The 16,560-nt window shown below is 43.8% G+C and overlaps 2 protein-coding genes and 1 non-coding gene across 3 annotated transcripts; 1 reads left to right on the top strand and 2 right to left on the bottom strand.

The window, feature by feature from the left end:
- The first annotated feature begins 1,377 nt into the window (after positions 1 to 1,377).
- On the top strand, positions 1,378 to 11,928 carry brd10 (bromodomain containing 10). Its single transcript, XM_086095889.1, is given in 11 exon segments — positions 1,378 to 2,022; positions 3,851 to 4,478; positions 4,671 to 4,871; positions 5,178 to 6,634; positions 6,963 to 7,024; positions 7,152 to 7,241; positions 7,326 to 7,441; positions 7,549 to 7,736; positions 7,883 to 9,715; positions 9,793 to 11,287; positions 11,289 to 11,928. Coding segments are annotated over 10 exon segments (6,093 nt in total). The 5' UTR covers positions 1,378 to 2,022; positions 3,851 to 3,936; the 3' UTR covers positions 11,398 to 11,928.
- Positions 11,920 to 14,640, bottom strand: mlana (melan-A). Its single transcript, XM_086095893.1, has 5 exons — positions 14,496 to 14,640; positions 13,390 to 13,482; positions 12,904 to 13,000; positions 12,249 to 12,356; positions 11,920 to 12,181 (listed from the first exon to the last, which is right to left on the bottom strand). Exons 2-5 carry the CDS (start codon positions 13,476 to 13,478, stop codon positions 12,113 to 12,115), a joined length of 363 nt encoding a protein of 120 aa, XP_085952019.1. The 5' UTR covers positions 13,479 to 13,482; positions 14,496 to 14,640; the 3' UTR covers positions 11,920 to 12,112.
- A 1,002-nt stretch (positions 14,641 to 15,642) lies between these two features.
- On the bottom strand, positions 15,643 to 15,941 carry LOC147161670 (signal recognition particle RNA). The gene has a single exon (XR_015097338.1).
- Between the last annotated feature and the right edge of the window lie 619 nt (positions 15,942 to 16,560).

The raw sequence follows: 16,560 nt of genomic DNA, 5'->3' as shown, positions 1-16,560 counted from the left end.
TCAACTTAACAAACTTTATTTAGTCACTTTCACAGTAATATTGTGTACATAAAACGTCTGGTCAACGGCCCTATCAGCATTTCTGAGGCGGGGAAAACAAGTGTTAATATTATAATTAATATCTCTACTGAATTGCTATTGGCTAGCTTACTAAGTAAGCGTGTGTGCGTGCCTTCGTCTGTACAGAAAAAGAGTATCCTCATGGAGAGTCAGGGGCTTACACTGGGGGATCATTTGGTCTCCTAACCCCCCAATTCCAACCCATAATGCTGAGTGTCCCATTTTTATAGTCTTTTGACCTGGCCGGGGATTGCACCCAAGACCTTCCAGTCCCATGGTGAACGCTCTACCACTACCGCAGTACCGCTATTGAGCTGGTTTAATTTATTTGACTACAAAAAAAAAATTGTATTGCACACCTTATAAAGGATGCAAAAAAAGACACTTGGCCAACAGAGTATACTCAAAATATATTTATTATTATTATTAAAACATGAGCCATTTGCAACATATGAACTAGAGATGAGGATGGAAAGGGAAGAGGAGAAAGAAGATGATGGAGACGGCAGAATCTCCCATTTAAAATATCCCATGGGCAGTCTTTCAAAAGATGTCAAGATGATAACAACAACAACAAAACAACAAGCAAATGAGCCCGGACAAAGACACGTGGTAACAGGTTTACATAATCTGAACTGTAATTAAACAATATCAAATGAAAGACTGCTTTCTGAAAACACCCTCAAACTACCAAATTCGAAACACTCACTCAAAGCCCAACAATATAGCATAGCCTTAAACGGCTACAGCTACAGTGCAATGCAAGTGCTGTCGTTTTCAATGCGCATGCGCAAGTATATTTGACTCAAACTATAAATATTACCTGGAGGGCAAGAAGAAAAAAATTTAATTGGAAGGAAATCAAAAACTTTATTTTGGGTCCCTTGGACGTATATTTAGTTCCTGACAATTCAAAATTAATGGTTTTCGCAATCAAATCAATAACTTTATGCTGTTTCGAATGGAAATTATTACTTTCAATGAACAACTGCATGTAACAATTTTTACAGTGTAAACCTCTGATCCTAGAATCGCCTCTGAATGCTGTTATCTAGCACCAGTTAGCCATATAACATGGCCAATTTTTTTCGCCCAAAACCAGGTACGTAGATAGCATGGCGCTTACAACAATCCGGAGTTCTAATAACTTCTGGTGATTGATACCAGAGAATTTTGTTGGATTTCTGATCATTATCGGCTCTGGAGGCTGCTATGTTAACGTACAGTAGGGATTATCTGCTATGAGGAAGATCTCTGAATGACGTCCTTGAGATACGTGCGACATCTAGCGATGGGAAAGTAGAGGTTTGTGGCTCGAGTTTGATATTTAACAGCGTGTGCAAGCCCTTTAATGTTGCCTTTTCATCATGCTTAAGCACTAATGTTACCGTCGTCGGTATTTAGCCAAAATAAGGCTGTTTATTCTTTTCCAAAAGTACGGTGGCCGATAAGCTTTGCCGGTGATTAAATGGCGAATGGCTCGAATGATCTTGATGCGTTTGACGTCACTGAAATAAAGTATGCCATTAATAGTCGTAAGGGAGAACTCATTTGTCCCCAAAAGTTGCGGTTCTGTCAACCCCTCGCTCTGTACTTGCAAAGCCCCCCGTCCCCGAGTCGGTTAGCCCGGATGGCTCGTCCGAATGAAATGCCGTCTTTTTGTCCGGATTTTCCGCTGAGCGTTCGCCCGTCTACTCGCTGCGTTAGCTTTAGCATTAGCCGTCAGCTCGTCGTCACTGACATCACTCCGGCATGACCTGTCCTTTGCATAACTTTACTTTTTGCCCAAACGACGTGTAATGGCATTACGACGCGACCATGGAGACCGAGCGGAGCAACTGCTGGCCGAGTCCGGTGGACAATAGCGGGTAGCTAGCATAGCAAACTGGCCGCTATTCTCCTCGGAGGGAAAAAGTAGACTTGCTGTGGGTGAGATTTTGGAGAGACGTTTAAAACGTTAAGGTACGTTGTCTGGTTTCACGTGTTTGTGTGCTTATTGTGTAACATATCACCAGGCTGAGAGAAGAAGAAACTTTTGTTTACTTTCTAAGTTAGCCGGCTAACTGCTAACCTCAAGCGCGCTCAAGTGGAAATAAACCAAAACAAAAAGTTGTGGTGAGTAGATAACTTGTAGAAATATCACCTGTGAGCCGTCACATAACGTTTGAATGATTAATTGTGTCATGGCAGTGACTCAAAATGGCAGCGTGCTGAAATGGAATGATGGCACGGGGCATTAAACACCTCTATTTGACACCAGAATCAGAACCATCTTTATTGGCCAATTATGTAGAAACCTGTGCATTGACCTGAAGTCAGCGGGGATAGTCTCTAACTCACCCTTTAACCTGATCAGGGTAAGTGATATAGAAAATTGTTGAATAATTATGTAAAAACACAGGGAATTTGTCACGAGTAGTTGAAGACCACCACAGGTCCAGAGATGGAGGCTGAGTCCTCCTCCATCGTCACCTCACAGGTTTTCAGATGGCTCTCTTCGCTTGCCCCAAGTACAGTAGTCGGTGAACCAACTACTGTTACATGACAGATTAATTCTTTCGGCATTCACCCAGGTTGGGTTCAGCCGCTTAATCTTCTGAAGAACAGCATCGGCAATGCCAGCGTGCCAGGACCTACGATCTTGTGCCAGGTCACACAAAAGCGGAACCCAGTCTCTTTTCCAACTTTGTAGGCTTTGGACTACCACTACTCACTTAGGATGATGGATAAACACAGAACCAATTCAATGCCTACTGCCTCAAAAGCCCCTGTGGCAGCAGACCATACTTCCTCGGCAGGTGCAGCAAGTTCACCCTCTGCTGGGCTGTCTTGACGATGGAGTTGATGTTGGCCTTCCACTCTAGGTCCTGAGATATTTCAGTTCCCAAGAACTTGAAGTCTTGAGACTCTCGAAAAGTTGACGCAAGGCCGTTGAGGGGCAGCTGTGGTGAAGAAATCTGAAGTCTAAAATAGGATCGCAAAATTCCAGAAATGTTCGAAGTTGGAAATGTCCCAGGGGAATTTACAGGAAAAAAAGTAGCAGAATTTACTAAATTGAAGGTTGGTAGATAGGTTATAAATATGAAACTTACATATATTTTTCATTATTAAATATAGTTGGGGAAAATATATTTCAGTGTAAAACTGACTAATACAACCACATTTCATGCAAGTGCAGTTTGATATGAAGAACATGTTGTCTGAAAGTGAGAATTGGTTGTTCAATAAAGCACTCGTATCTAAAATCATATTTACCTATTACAGTGAACACAGCTGCCGTTAATCCATACCAGCCCCTCAAGAAACACCACCAAACATTTGTGAATAGTGTTCTTTAGTAGAAAAAATAACACTGTACAGTAAGTATTGTACTTGATAAAAAAACATTCAGCAATACAAAATAAAATGTAAAGAAATAGTTTGTGCATCATGATTTCACACTTCCACGTTCATTGCCTTCCTCTTGTGTGACCTTTGGCCACCATAGCAGCAGTACAATAGACGTACATAATCCACTAGGAAAAATTTCACAACTGACTCGGTAAGCTGCAGTAATACAGTAGTTGTTTTCCACTAATGATAAAGAATGAAGAATATTGTTATAGTGTAATTGTACATGTTTTTCTACACCTGTGTTCAAATAGTATGCTTAAATTGTTTACAAATAAAAATAAATAAAAACTTTCAAATACAATGTCCATGCAAAATTTACAACCCTAGTCCACAATTATCTCTACTGTCAAGAGCATGCTCACCTCTCGACTAACAGCCCCATTTTGCCTCATTTTAGGATTCCCAATCACAGCAACAGAATGATTGACAGCTGTGAACACACCGTGGACTCTCACCTATAAGGTTTGGGCCAAGTCTGGCACTATGTCTTCGGGATCTGCATGGACAAAGCCTGGCGCAGATGACATGGACTTTGACGCGTCCGAAGACGGTCTCAGCAACGGCGCCTCCGTCGCTCCTGGGGACCACCCGGCGACCAGCAACGATGGAATGTCTGACTTCTCCAACAGTGACATCTCGCTCCCCGAAGTCTGTGTCACCACCAACTTTGAGGAGACCATGAGCCAAGAGGTCCAGCAAGCCTATAGGATCTTCTCCGGCTTTCTCCTGGACAAGCACAAGGCAATCGCCGGTCTGTTCCTCCACGCCGTTGGGCATCAGGAGGCCCAGTGCGGCGTCGGTGGCGTCTGCGCTCCGGGTCAGGCGAGGCTCAAGCAGTCCATGTGCTTGCGGAGGATAGAGGAGAAGTTTGTTGGCCTGGAGTATCAGAGCATAACAGAGTTTGTGGCTGACTTCAGGCTGATGTTGGAGAACTGCTACCGCTACCATGGCGTGGACCATTGGCTCGCCAAACAGGCTCAAAAACTGGAGATTATGCTTGAGCAGAAGCTCACACTATTGTCCAGGTATTGTACTTGGTGGGTTGACACATAACGATAGTTTGAACTCGAAATTGTACCAGCTTTACAGAGTTTGACCAGGGCTGAGTCTCTTTGTTAAAAATCAATCATAATAGATGTGTCAGTAGTTTATTTTCAATGTTGTAACTGGTTGTGTAAGTGTGATCTCCTCTCCCCTGTCTCCACTTGTCCAATGAGGACTCTACGTGAAAAGACCAAGTTGGCAGTGACCTCCAAGGGGCGTTTTGGCACAGAGGAGGAGCGAGCTCCGGGAGGAACCTCCACAAGGCGCCGATTATCATCTCGAAGCTTGGCGACCATCACTGTCGGTGGCCATGAGTCGGTCATGGTGCAGGCCCTCAGAATGGAAGAGCAACAGAGGGCCAAGGAAGAAAAGAGGTAAGCAGATTTCAGCTCCAGTGGGGGCTGGAACAGATGAATGAAAATGAAATGAATCAAATAATGATTCAATATACACATTTTCAGTCACTCGGTGTGAAATCCGTGTGTTCAGCTGAACACAAAGCTGGTGTTCTGTTGTATGATTGGTAGTTACCGAGGTAACTTCTGATATCTAGTCGAAGCCCCTTTAATAGTTCTGCCTGTCACTAATACATCACTAATATAGATATATGAACAGATACTTAATTTGTAGTAAATCAATATTTTTGGGATTCTATCAACAAGCCATTGTTATTTTTCCAGGCAACGTGAGCTGGAGAAAAGAGAAGCGGAAGAAATGTCTGCCAAGGCTGTGGAAGAGTGGGAGCAGACTTTGCTATCGCAGGCCTCCCCCCACACGTTCGACAGCTTGTGGGAACTTCCCGCTATAGGCCACTTCCTGTGCCTGGCCCAGACAGTGCTCAACCTTCCCGAGATTGTCTTCTTCGAGCTGGAGCGCTGTCTTCTGTTGCCCCGTTGCAGCAGCCTCCTCTCCAAGATAATGTCATCCCTCCTGTCGCCCTGGCAACGGCGGGCCACCCTACACCGCCGGCCAGCTTTGCCGTACCGCCGCTGGGAGGCGGAGCTTAGGTTGCGTGTCAAGGGCTGGTACCTGAGCATCGGGGGCGCCCGCGATCAGGTGGCTCGGGCTGAGCAACTTGGACTTTGTCACCAGTTTTTCCGCAACCTGGGTGAGGCGAGCCCCTTGGAGGAGAAACCGTTCCACTTGCTGCCCTTCCGCCAGCGAGTGTGGCTTCTCAAGGGAATGTGCGACCATGTGTATGAAACGCAGAAGGATGTTCAGGATGCCGTGCTGGCCCAGCCCATACACGAATGCAGGGAGTCCATTTTGGGCTATGACAGCAAGGACAACGCCTACATACATTTCCCTCATTTCTGCGGGGCAGACTTGAGGATCTACTGCCAGAGCCCCAGCACACCGCCTGCTTTTCCTTTCCCTCCAGTGTTGGTGAGACGGGTTGATGTACTCACTGACAATTCGGACGTGCTGAAAGATGAGGAGGGATATTCTGGAAGCGCAAGGCACATAGACACCTCTGGTGATTTGGGGAAGACTTTGAAGTATTTTATAAGGGAAAACGGGGATGGACAGGAACACAACGAAAGGTTCAAGTTTTGGCCCACGAAGAAGGAAGAAAGGTGCGAGTCAGACTCGTCTGATGGAGACTCCAGTGATGAGTTAAGACAAAATTGTCGCACTAGCTACTTTGTGTTAAGAGAACACATAAAGCGAGAAACTCGATCCAAAACACTAGAAGAGGGCCTTTCCTTGGGCTCTGTACGTCCCATTAAGGAAGAGACTCAAAATCCCTGTTTGAATGTAGGGGAACACACCTACACAGGTCGGTCACCTGCTCGCTCTGCAGACACCACATACTCACCAAGCAAACCCTCGGAGATCAAAATGGAGGGAGTAAACCTGAGCACGGGACACAACCAATTATCGCCCTGTTTGGAATGTCGCAGAACTGCCAAATCGGTGCGGCGAGGCTGCAGCTGCCCGCCCAGCCACCATGCGCAAAATTCCATCGATGAAGACGAGGTCCCCGACAAAATGTGGTCCCAAAAAAAGAAGCGCAAGAAAAAGCGAGGCAGGGGTCAGTCTCGGCAAGTGGAAAGCGTTGAGGCAGCTGAATCAGAAATACAGGAAATTACCACAACCATCCAGAGGAAACATAAAATGAAAAAACAAAAAGAAGGTAAGAAAAGGATTGTTGTTCACATGAGGCCTGTTCAGTTTTGCTCTAAGTGTACATTTGAGTTCTATAAAATACATAGTCCGAAATGGTGCTGGGGAATATAAGCAAAGGGGAAAAAAATTCAAATTGGTACCCAGATACTGTATTAGTAAAAAAAAAAAAAAATCTGAAATGACCATAAACAGGAACAGAACAGAAAACCCCCTGGATAATTTTCTAAAATATTAATTTTACTAATGCTTGGTAAGGGTACACTAGTGATACCATGTATTTTTCTGTAGAAAAATGTGTAGGTTCTTGACTCAATCGTCTGATTTCACGCTTTCAGGGAAAAGGGTTGAATCTACAAAGAAAATCAAAGATGAACCTTCTGTTGAGCCATCGTTTAAGGTAGTCACAAACGATAAATGACTGCTTTTGCTGGAGTATTAACTACAGTAATGTTCATGTTGCTGTATTTCTTTCTATTTTTCTTTATTTTTTTTTACAACTACTCTTTCTTAATCTTTCTTCGCAGTTGGTTTGCACCAGTCTGCAAGAGTTGCGAGTGCTTATCAGCAAAACAGAAGATGAGCTGGACCACCTGGAGAGCACAAAAAATAAATTGGTAGGTGACCAAGTCCTATTTCATGCATAGTGTGAAGAAAATAATAACCGAGACATTCTTTCTTGTTTGCTTTTCAATGGGCAGGATCGGTGGTACTTAAGAAAAGAAGCTGTGAAAGACCTTCACAGCACTCTAATCAGACTACTGAATGAGCTATCACCCTGGGAACCAAAACTTGTGAAGGCCTACCAAAGAAACAGGTATAATGAATGACTGTATCAAAAATTCATTATTGAGACCTGCGGTTTGGCCTCAAATTAGCAGCAAAAAACGTACTCCTTTCCCACCACTCTTGTCTCCTCTGAAGGCTTCGATTGAAGAAGGAGTTTGACGATTTCAAGAAGCATCCAGAGTACAATAACTTTGTGCGAGAGGAGTGTCTGACATCGTCGTCGTCGTCGTCATCGGACGATGAAGATATTTCTTTATTGGATCGCCAACAAGGATCAGAAGATGAACTGGAACATGTGGTTCCCAGAGGTCTTTGGACTAGAGGTAATCTCTTTACCATTAGATCTGGTGTGCAAGATAATTGATCAAGTTTATTGAACATTTTCAGTTTGAGCATTTAAATAAAATGTATGCATAATTTTCTTATTGAGCAGTAGCGCCTCATTTCTATATTTGATTTATTTTAACAGGCACCAGGGATTTTGAAGCTGAATCTGTTGGAGAGAGTTCACCATCCTTTGTAATCACCAACCACCAAAAACATCCGGAAACTACTGAACAAGCATCAAGAGTTCAGGCAGACAACAGTGTCTCCACTTTTGCCCCGGGCACCGGTGCAAAGTCTAAATGTGAAATGATTCAGTCCAACACCGACTGGGCTGTGGGAAAGCCAGTCCACGCTTCATCGACATCCAAATCTCACGTTGCCCACCCTACCGCTGGACTGCCCAAAGGGTATACGCCCATTCCTACCTTGCTTGCTAAAAGTGTGGGCAACAAAGTGACCTTAATGAAACGGCCTGTCGACTACTCAGGGGTTAATTACACTGACAGACAAAGCAAGGGCTGTTCAAGCTCCTTGTCTACGTCTACAGCGGGGAGCGCAAAACGACAAGCACAAACTGTTAAAACCATTTTGGAACAGAACTCACTACAAACACAAGGAGAATGTGGAATTAGACAAACGGGAATGGTCAAAATGGCAGAAGCTCCTCTGACAACAGATTTAGCTAAACAAAACCAGACTTTATTGCCAAATTCACTCAAAGTGGTATCTAAGGTTCCAGAAGGGCGGGATCAACTTGTCAGGAAAGGGGGAAGCAATTCAGCCGAGAGATCTGTGCAATCTGTTTGTGACTACATCAGACAGGAGAAGATCATGCAGCAGGTGGTGATTGTGCCTTCCAAACATGTCATTCAAAAATCCAAGGAGCAAAAGGCAACGGGACCCGTGATCTTGTCCACCAGTGTGTCAGGCTTTACAATTCCTGGCAATGTTCAGCAAGTGGCTCCTCTGAAGGATGCCCGGATAGCGAATACCCCATCCCTTTCTTCCCCGCCTTATCAGCAGCACAGGACCCAAAACACACCCGGATTCCAGGTTGCACAGTCTTTCCAATCAAGCACTTCACAGAATATTCATCAAAATCTTTCATCCAGCATATCTACGACCACTTTGGCTTCTACTGTGCCCCCTAATCCCCCAGAACATAAACAGGAACTTAAGACAATATGCATACGAGATTCACAGTCAATCCTCGTAACGACAAGAGGAGGCAACACGGGCATTGTCAAAATCCAGACATCATCTGCCCAGAATGCACTTGATGGTTTGTCCAGCAGTCCCATCATCACCATTTCACCTCAGTTTAAAGCCTTTCTTGTGTCCAAGAGTGCGGAGGCCTCTTCTGTCCCCTTACAGAAGATTCCTTCTCCCATCCCAACAGTGGCTAGTGTCCCTGTAGCGCAACCTCAGAAGCAAATTCCTTCAGTATTAAAGTCCTCTGCCATCAGAAATCCTACAGGCCCAAGAAGTTTGACTTCTTTTTCCTCGGTTCCAGGGTCCCACAAATCAGATGCTTCTACAGTTCAAAGAAACGTTTACCACCCTTCACAGACATTAGCGACCCATTCTCCGGTGGTACAAAGTACTGTTGATGGTATTGCACAACCCGAGGTAGTTGGTCAGCCAGGTTTGAAGAGAACCAACACAGAGGAGCAACCCAAAGTTTCAAAATTCATCCTGGTTAATCCCTCCTCCTCCTCTTCCTGTGCCTCTACTGTAGCTGTCCCAAAAGACTCATCTACAAATCCGCCTCTTGGTACACGACTCATAGTCATGAACCAAACCCCTGCAACAGCGTCCAGTGCTTTAGTGGGAAGTTTTCCAAAGCAGGCCACGACAGCAGGGATTAATGGACAGATAACGACATCATTATCAAATCAGTCTCTGAAGATTGGAGTAAACTCAGCTGTTGACTCAAATGCACTGTCAAAGGGAACGAATATCACCCTTCCGACAGGTGAATTTGATTTACATTGTGTTGATTGGTTGAATTTCTTACTTTATAAGTAAACTTTACATCTTGTGTGTCTGCAGGTCTTCAGATCCACTTGTCTGGGATGACGACGACCATTGGACAGACCATCGGTGCCCTGTCACGTTGCACTTCCACAAGCACACCGGCATCTCTCTCAGATACAGGACGTTCACCAGCAACCACCACTCAGTCGGCCCCATTCAGACAGTCCACTACTGTCACGAGCTGTCTCAGCCAGCTCGTCGCCAATGCTACTCTGACCAGAAACTCCCAACCCCAGTCTTTCACAATATCCTCCCAACTAGGATCTTTTGTTTCTACTACTGCTACTCATCCTGCCCCAAGTCTGCCCACAGGTATACTGGCCAGCCACTCTCCTGCTCAGATAACCTCAACCGTGCAGGGTAATCCAAACGCAACCTCTATGCCCGCCCTTGCTCTTCAGCCCTCACATGCGCTAGTTAAAGAAGCTACCCCAATTATATCGCCCCATCAAAAAGCTTTCAATAAAACCCAATCTCATCTCTCCTCAGTCGTCACCGCCAGTACGCAATCCTTGAGCCCTGCCATTGGGGCTAACAATACCCAGCAGAGGATAGTCATCAACACCCCGAAGCCCCTTCCCGCCGGCACACAGATCCTTTTGAACAATACCTGTTTTGTCGTTCCTCCCCAGGGCTTAGCTCCAGGTAGCCACGTGCTCATCATCTCTAGCCCTTCTCCACACAAAGTGCCTAATGCCACCATTAGAAGCATTGGATCAGCAACTCCTTTGCAAGGAGCAAGTCAAGGTCCAATAGCTCTTCAAGGACCAGTTTTACCCAAATCCCAAGCCAGGTTACCCGATGTCCCAGTCGTGAATTCACCTTTTGCGGCATGCACACCTGCCGTTGGCCCAGCAAACGTCCAGGGATCAGCACTTTTACCACCTAGCTCAAGTCTCGTATCTGTGCAGAGTTCACAGGTTTGTGCCTCTGTGCTAACCAGCCCCCCTCAGTTAGCCAAACAAGCAGCTCACGTGTCTGGTGTTAGTTCTGCACTTAGACCGCTTCATGCTGGATGTTCCACCGCCAAAACCCCTATAAACGCATCATCTTTGCCCCAATTGCCTGCTCCTTTATCGTCTTTGCCCAGCTCGATCACCCCTCCCCGCTCCCTCCCAGACACAACCAGGGACTCGTGCATACAGGCGCCTTTGGCGTCACCACCTATGACTCATCCGGGCCTTGGCATCGCTTCGGGCTGTAAGCAGGTGCCGTCAGTCATTCGCAAAGTATTCACAGGCTCATTAATGCCAGCAACCCACAACATACTCACCTCAACAGCTACACCAATCGAAAGCACCGCAGATGCTTTGGAAACGGCTTGTGTGGTATCTCCAACCGCCACTACATTTCAGCCAATCACACTGCTGACCACAAACCCCATCGGCCTGACCAATCAGACCCTGGTTCAGCCCACTTTGCAGAAATCCCCCTTGGGTATGGCAAACAGTGTAGCAAACAAGCTGCTCATCAGTCCCGATGGTGCCATTTTGAGCTCGGTCCAGTACCAAGGCAGTTGAGCCAAACGTGTACCCCAAACAGGCTGCACGGATTCTCACCCCAAATAGTTCCAGCGGCGCTTGGCGTCACCAGCTCACACAAAGTCAACCAAATAACTGAGACCATGAGTCTGAAATGTTTATGCACTTGTTGTTAAAACTGTTCTCTAACGTTCAAGAAAAGTAGGGTCAGACCCTCTGGTTAGACTGTTTTTTTTGTCATTTGATTACTACTGAGGTTAATGAATGTTCTGTTCTTTTGGACTTCAGGAGTTTTGGACTCCATGGCCAGTCATGACAATTGGGGGGAAGGGGGTTAAATGGGTTTCATCTTATTTCTTTTTTTTTTTCATTAGTGCTTTAAAAGCAAAGTCGTTGATAAGGTTCATTGGTACAACTTGCTACTACTTTAACTGTTTCATGGGACATAACACTTCTGCCTGTTTTGTAAGAGTTTGAAAAACTGTTTTACATGGTAGGAAATGTAAATAGAACTTGTTGGATTTGTACTACGTTTGAGCCCATGTAAAATGTTTTGCAGTCACTTTGTATTTATTTTCTACCATATCGATTTGGCAACTGTTTGTTAGGTTCATGGAACAAATGTGGAGGTCAAAGCGTGGAAATAAACAATGCATCTGTGTTCAGTGGGTGTTTGGGGTACTTTGTTCTGCAAAGACTCCTTGCGGTAGTGCTTTTAATCCTTGTTTGAAACCACAGTTTGCATTGGAAATGTTAGATACCAAAAAAAATGACATTGATGGTGGCATCAGGTTAACTCGTGCTGTGGTTTTCCTTCATTCTTCTGCAGGCGTCTGTCCCATGTTGTCCTGTTTTTAAGGTGAATAGGGAGGAGGCAGCGGCCCCGAGGAGAGCTTTTCATAGGCTGGAGGAGCATTCGGCATCTGGAGAAGTCAATGACAAGCGATGTGTAATGTATGCAAAATGTATTTCCATACTCATGACCCTCACCACAGATCGCAAGCTGCCAAAGTCAGTGAGCGCCATCTTGTTTTCTGCAGAAGGTCCGCTCTCAGAGTATTGGCCTCCCGTGTAAGTCGGCGACCCAGACCTGGGGCTCTGCGTGAGGATAATGTTAAGACATTCATTGGACACATGATTAGGTACATCCACACTGTCTTGGAACATTTTTTTGTTTTTGTTTTTTGCACAGACTTTGATTTAGGAGGAATTTGGCATCATTAAATTGAATCTCCGGAAGCAATTTTTGCCAGTTTTTTTTTTAGTGTGTGCTTCATTTCAATGGTAATTGTGCTGCTCTTGCTGGCGTGCACGCCATGTCCGCCTGGCAATATAATAAGTCTTACGGATAAATGAGCAGCAGCAATATTAGTTGGCCAACCTAATTTTGTCAAAAAGTATTATTTTACAATTATTCAAGTAGCTTTGGATGGTTTTATTTCCCTTCATTAATCACCATATTAAAAAAATGCATTTATGTTTACTTAGGACACATTTTTGTCTTATCTTTACATTTGTTTGATGGGGGGGAAATAATTTTTCACGGCACTGTGACTTTAGTTAACTGATATTTGAACACAAACAGTTCAGCAACCCACGAAGACCACATCAGAAGATTTTTGCTTCATTACAATGAAGGCCTCACCCTGATTTTTTTGTAGCCGCCCCTCTTCTTAAAGTACCAGCAGCCCAGTAGAACAAGAGCGGCCAGGATGATGACCAGCAGCACAACACCTACTGCCCTACAACGCGCACAAATGTAATATCATCATCAAGATGCTTTCTGGTAAGAGAATAACCCACTTTTCCACATATATTTATAGATCTACAACAGTGATTCCCAACCTTTTATTGAGTCATGGCACACATTTTGGCAAAATCACATGACACACCACCAAAAAAATAAATGTCACAAAAAGTAGGTATACAAATGTGCTATTTGTTATACATGGATCATTTTGGACCAATTAAGTGAAATTGGATGATTCCGCACCACACACCTGACAGTCTCTCACGAATCAGTCATCTACAACATGAAGTCACCACACCACTAGGTTTGGGAATGCCAGCAAGTTATGATTTTTAAAGGCCACAGACCGAAGCAAAAATGCTTGGATTAAGCGGGACATACTCCTCAGCTCTGACAAATCCACGGCGGCTGCTGGCAAAATAGATGTTGAAGTCTCCTCGAGGCATCCCGCCTGTGTTGTTGCAGCGCATGAAGCTGCGGCGACAGACGGGGAGACAAATCACTTCATCTTGCACAAGTGCTTAACTAAATGGTTCAAATGAATGCAAAGTAACACGCAGACATGTCAGCTCTCCCACTGGCACATACTAAAGGCACATGATAGCTAAAATACTTTGTGGGTTAGTCATTTAGGTATTTCCCATATGTCTATACAATATAGGTGCATCGCAATAAATTAGAATATGGTAGAAAAGTATGTTCATTTCAATATAATGCAAAAAAGTGAAACTCAAATATTATATAGACTATTTTAACTCATAGAGAAATTGAACACTTTTCATAATTACTTCCAAAGTTCTATATTAAAGTTTGTCAAATTTCTTGACATTATTTTTTTAAGAGATGTAACATATAATCAATCATCCAAATTATAAACTTTATACAATGTTTATTGTGTCTAATGAAATTATACGTGAGTTTCACAATTTGTATTTGGCTATTTAAAAAAATTGTTTCCCATCATATTCTAATTTTTTTTCACCATTTCCAGAATTCTGCCTCATTTTTCCCTTCTTTTATTTTTTATTTTTTTTTATTATTTTTTTTTTTAATCTATAATGTGTACTGTTGAACTGTTCATTGTGTTACTGCATTGCATCATACAGACAGATGTTTGTAACATTTTGACCACCTTATTTAGCTAAGTGAAAGGGACAAAATATTGGAAACGTCCCTCAGTTGGATGTATGTCAGTGAGAACTACAACCACAAACATTTAAAAAAATACTGTTTTAGGGTTAGCTTTCTATCAGTATCAATAATGAACTAAATGAGGCATAAAGTGGTGATACAGCTTTTAGATTGTTTGCCCTTATTGTGCACTGTCTAGGAATCACCAGAGTTAATGGAGGCATCAAATGAGGTTTAAAAAAACAATTAAATTGACCAGTAAGCTTAATTAAATGTTGATAACCAACTCTTCTCGTCATGGCTGTCAAAATCAAATGAATACACAAACGCACACAAAAATTCAAACGCCATCTTACCAAATTGGATAATTCAATTGCAGACCAGCGGTCCTCCTCTTGCCTGGTTTACAGAGACGGGCGCCTCAGTGCTCCCTCGTCTTATTTCTTGTTTCACCCACCCAGATTCCTTTTACCTCTAGGGGGGAAGAAAAGGGGGGACTAAGGGCTGTAAAATCCTCATGACGGTCACGGGTTAGAGGCTCGTGGATAAAGCCATTGAAGCGGCGTAATCACCATGAAACCCCCGCGGACGTGAATGCAACATGATTATCCACTCGTGAGACTGAGCCGCAGTCAGCTGGTGAATTTTTTGTGTGCGTTTGTGTAGTGGTTCTCAAACTTTTTACACTTAACAGCACCTGAAAAATTCTTAACCCTCCAAATACTACTCTAATGACCAGCATTAAAATACAGTGACTTTAACAATGTGCTTAAATGTAGGAAAATAGAAAAAACTGAACCAAATGATTCAATTAAAATGCATTGCACATAAAATATAAATACAATTTTACGCACATTGCAGTCTTAAAAGCAATTTCAGTATTGTTAAATACAACTGAACCACACTTAGGCAGACATACTTCAAGTACCACTAGAGGGAGCCAGTGTATCAATAGTGGAAGTAGATTTTTTTTGTTTTTCTCTCTCGAGAAAGAATTCATAAAAGGACATTTCCAGGGTTCCGGCTGACGTGATCCTCTTGTATAAAAGGGGATCGGAGCCGGAAGCGAGTCTCTCAGATCAAAACCAGGGCTCTGAGTGACGAGCAATGCTGGCGGTCGTTCGGGACTCGTAGAACCGTAGTGACATACATAACATATACAGTCCACAAAACTTAAAGTGCACCTGCAACTCATTTCGACTCTTGATCCTAAGTTTGAGAAACCGTCTCTGACTTACACTTTATAGTCTAACTTTGTACATTTCAATATATTTTCTTTATATATATATTTACAAGGTTTACTGGTTGGGGCACGTTTACAAAACTGGCTGCAGTGTGATTTATTGTGCTCGATGCAATTCTACTTTTGTCCAGTAGGAGCTGCTGCTGTCCTGAGGCTTATAATGTAAATATAATTATAAAATAGCGAATGGCTGACTCGAGACGTTCCCAAAAGATTGATGATAATGATTAAACAAATGTTCCAAATAAAGTTAAGTTAAAAAGAAACTGGGTTTCGCTGTATTGCCCAGGCTGCACTACAGCGTCTATTCACAGGCGCGATCCCACTACTGAGCGGCACGGGGGCTTTGACCTGCTCCGTTTCCGACCTGGGCCGGTGCACCCCTCCTTAGGCGACCTGGTGGTCCCGAGCTCCCCCGGGAGCACCATATCGATACCGAACTTAGTGCGGACACCCGATCGACATAGTCCGCTGCAGCTCAGAGCTCCTGAGCTCAAACGATCCGCCAGTCTCAGCCTCCCGATAGCTTGGATTACAGGCGCGCGCCACCGCACCCGGCAAGTACTGCTAGTTTGTATTGGGCTTTTGACATTCACCAAGATGACGTGGCAGTGACGTGTACACCCGGAAGAACTCAGTAGCCCCATCAAGTGGAGACTGATGGAAAAAAACACAGCTGCGATGATAGAATTATCAATGGATCGATAAACGTATACTGTAGTCATGGGAAAAATTATTAGTTTTTCAGTTTCTTGTTTGTTTTAAATATCCGGTACAGCTGAAGGTACATTAGCTTGGACAAATATAATAATGATGACAAGACTGACAACAAAAACAGCTCAATTTGTTCATATCTGATATTTAGCCTTCCAGTTCTTCACCGCTCCCTCAGGGGATGGGTCAAATGCGGAGAATGAGTGTGACAATCAGTGGTAAAATGTCAGCTTCGAACCAATATCTTGGTCAAAATGAACAATTTGTATCAGTTGGCCCAATCACCAATATTGGTTGAAAACACCTACCATTCTAGAGTGGTTGTTTTAACCAAATGATCTGTCAGACAGACACATAACCTACCAGCTAGATTGTTCTTTTTTTATTTTCTTTTTTTATTTGACCAATCTGTTTTTAGGGTGTAGGTAGGTAGGTAGATATAGAGAAATAGATGGCTAGATAGG

This window comes from Leptonotus elevatus, chromosome 15 (genome assembly GCF_054856555.1).
Source record: "Leptonotus elevatus isolate MCC_2025b chromosome 15, RoL_Lele_1.0, whole genome shotgun sequence".
Lineage (NCBI taxonomy): Eukaryota > Metazoa > Chordata > Actinopteri > Syngnathiformes > Syngnathidae > Leptonotus > Leptonotus elevatus.
Note: the sequence above shows the minus strand (reverse complement) of the source record. Positions and strands in the feature narration are given on the sequence as shown.

Coding starts and splice junctions, on each gene's coding strand:
- mlana (XM_086095893.1), bottom strand. CDS start 13,478: ATGCGCTGCAACAACACAGGCGGGATGCCTCGAGGAGACTTCAACATC. Junction 12,357..12,903: donor GCGGCTACAAAAAAATCAGG/GTGAGGCCTTCA, acceptor ATCCTCACGCAG/AGCCCCAGGTCTGGGTCGCC. Junction 12,182..12,248: donor TTGGCAGCTTGCGATCTGTG/GTGAGGGTCATG, acceptor TGACTTCTCCAG/ATGCCGAATGCTCCTCCAGC.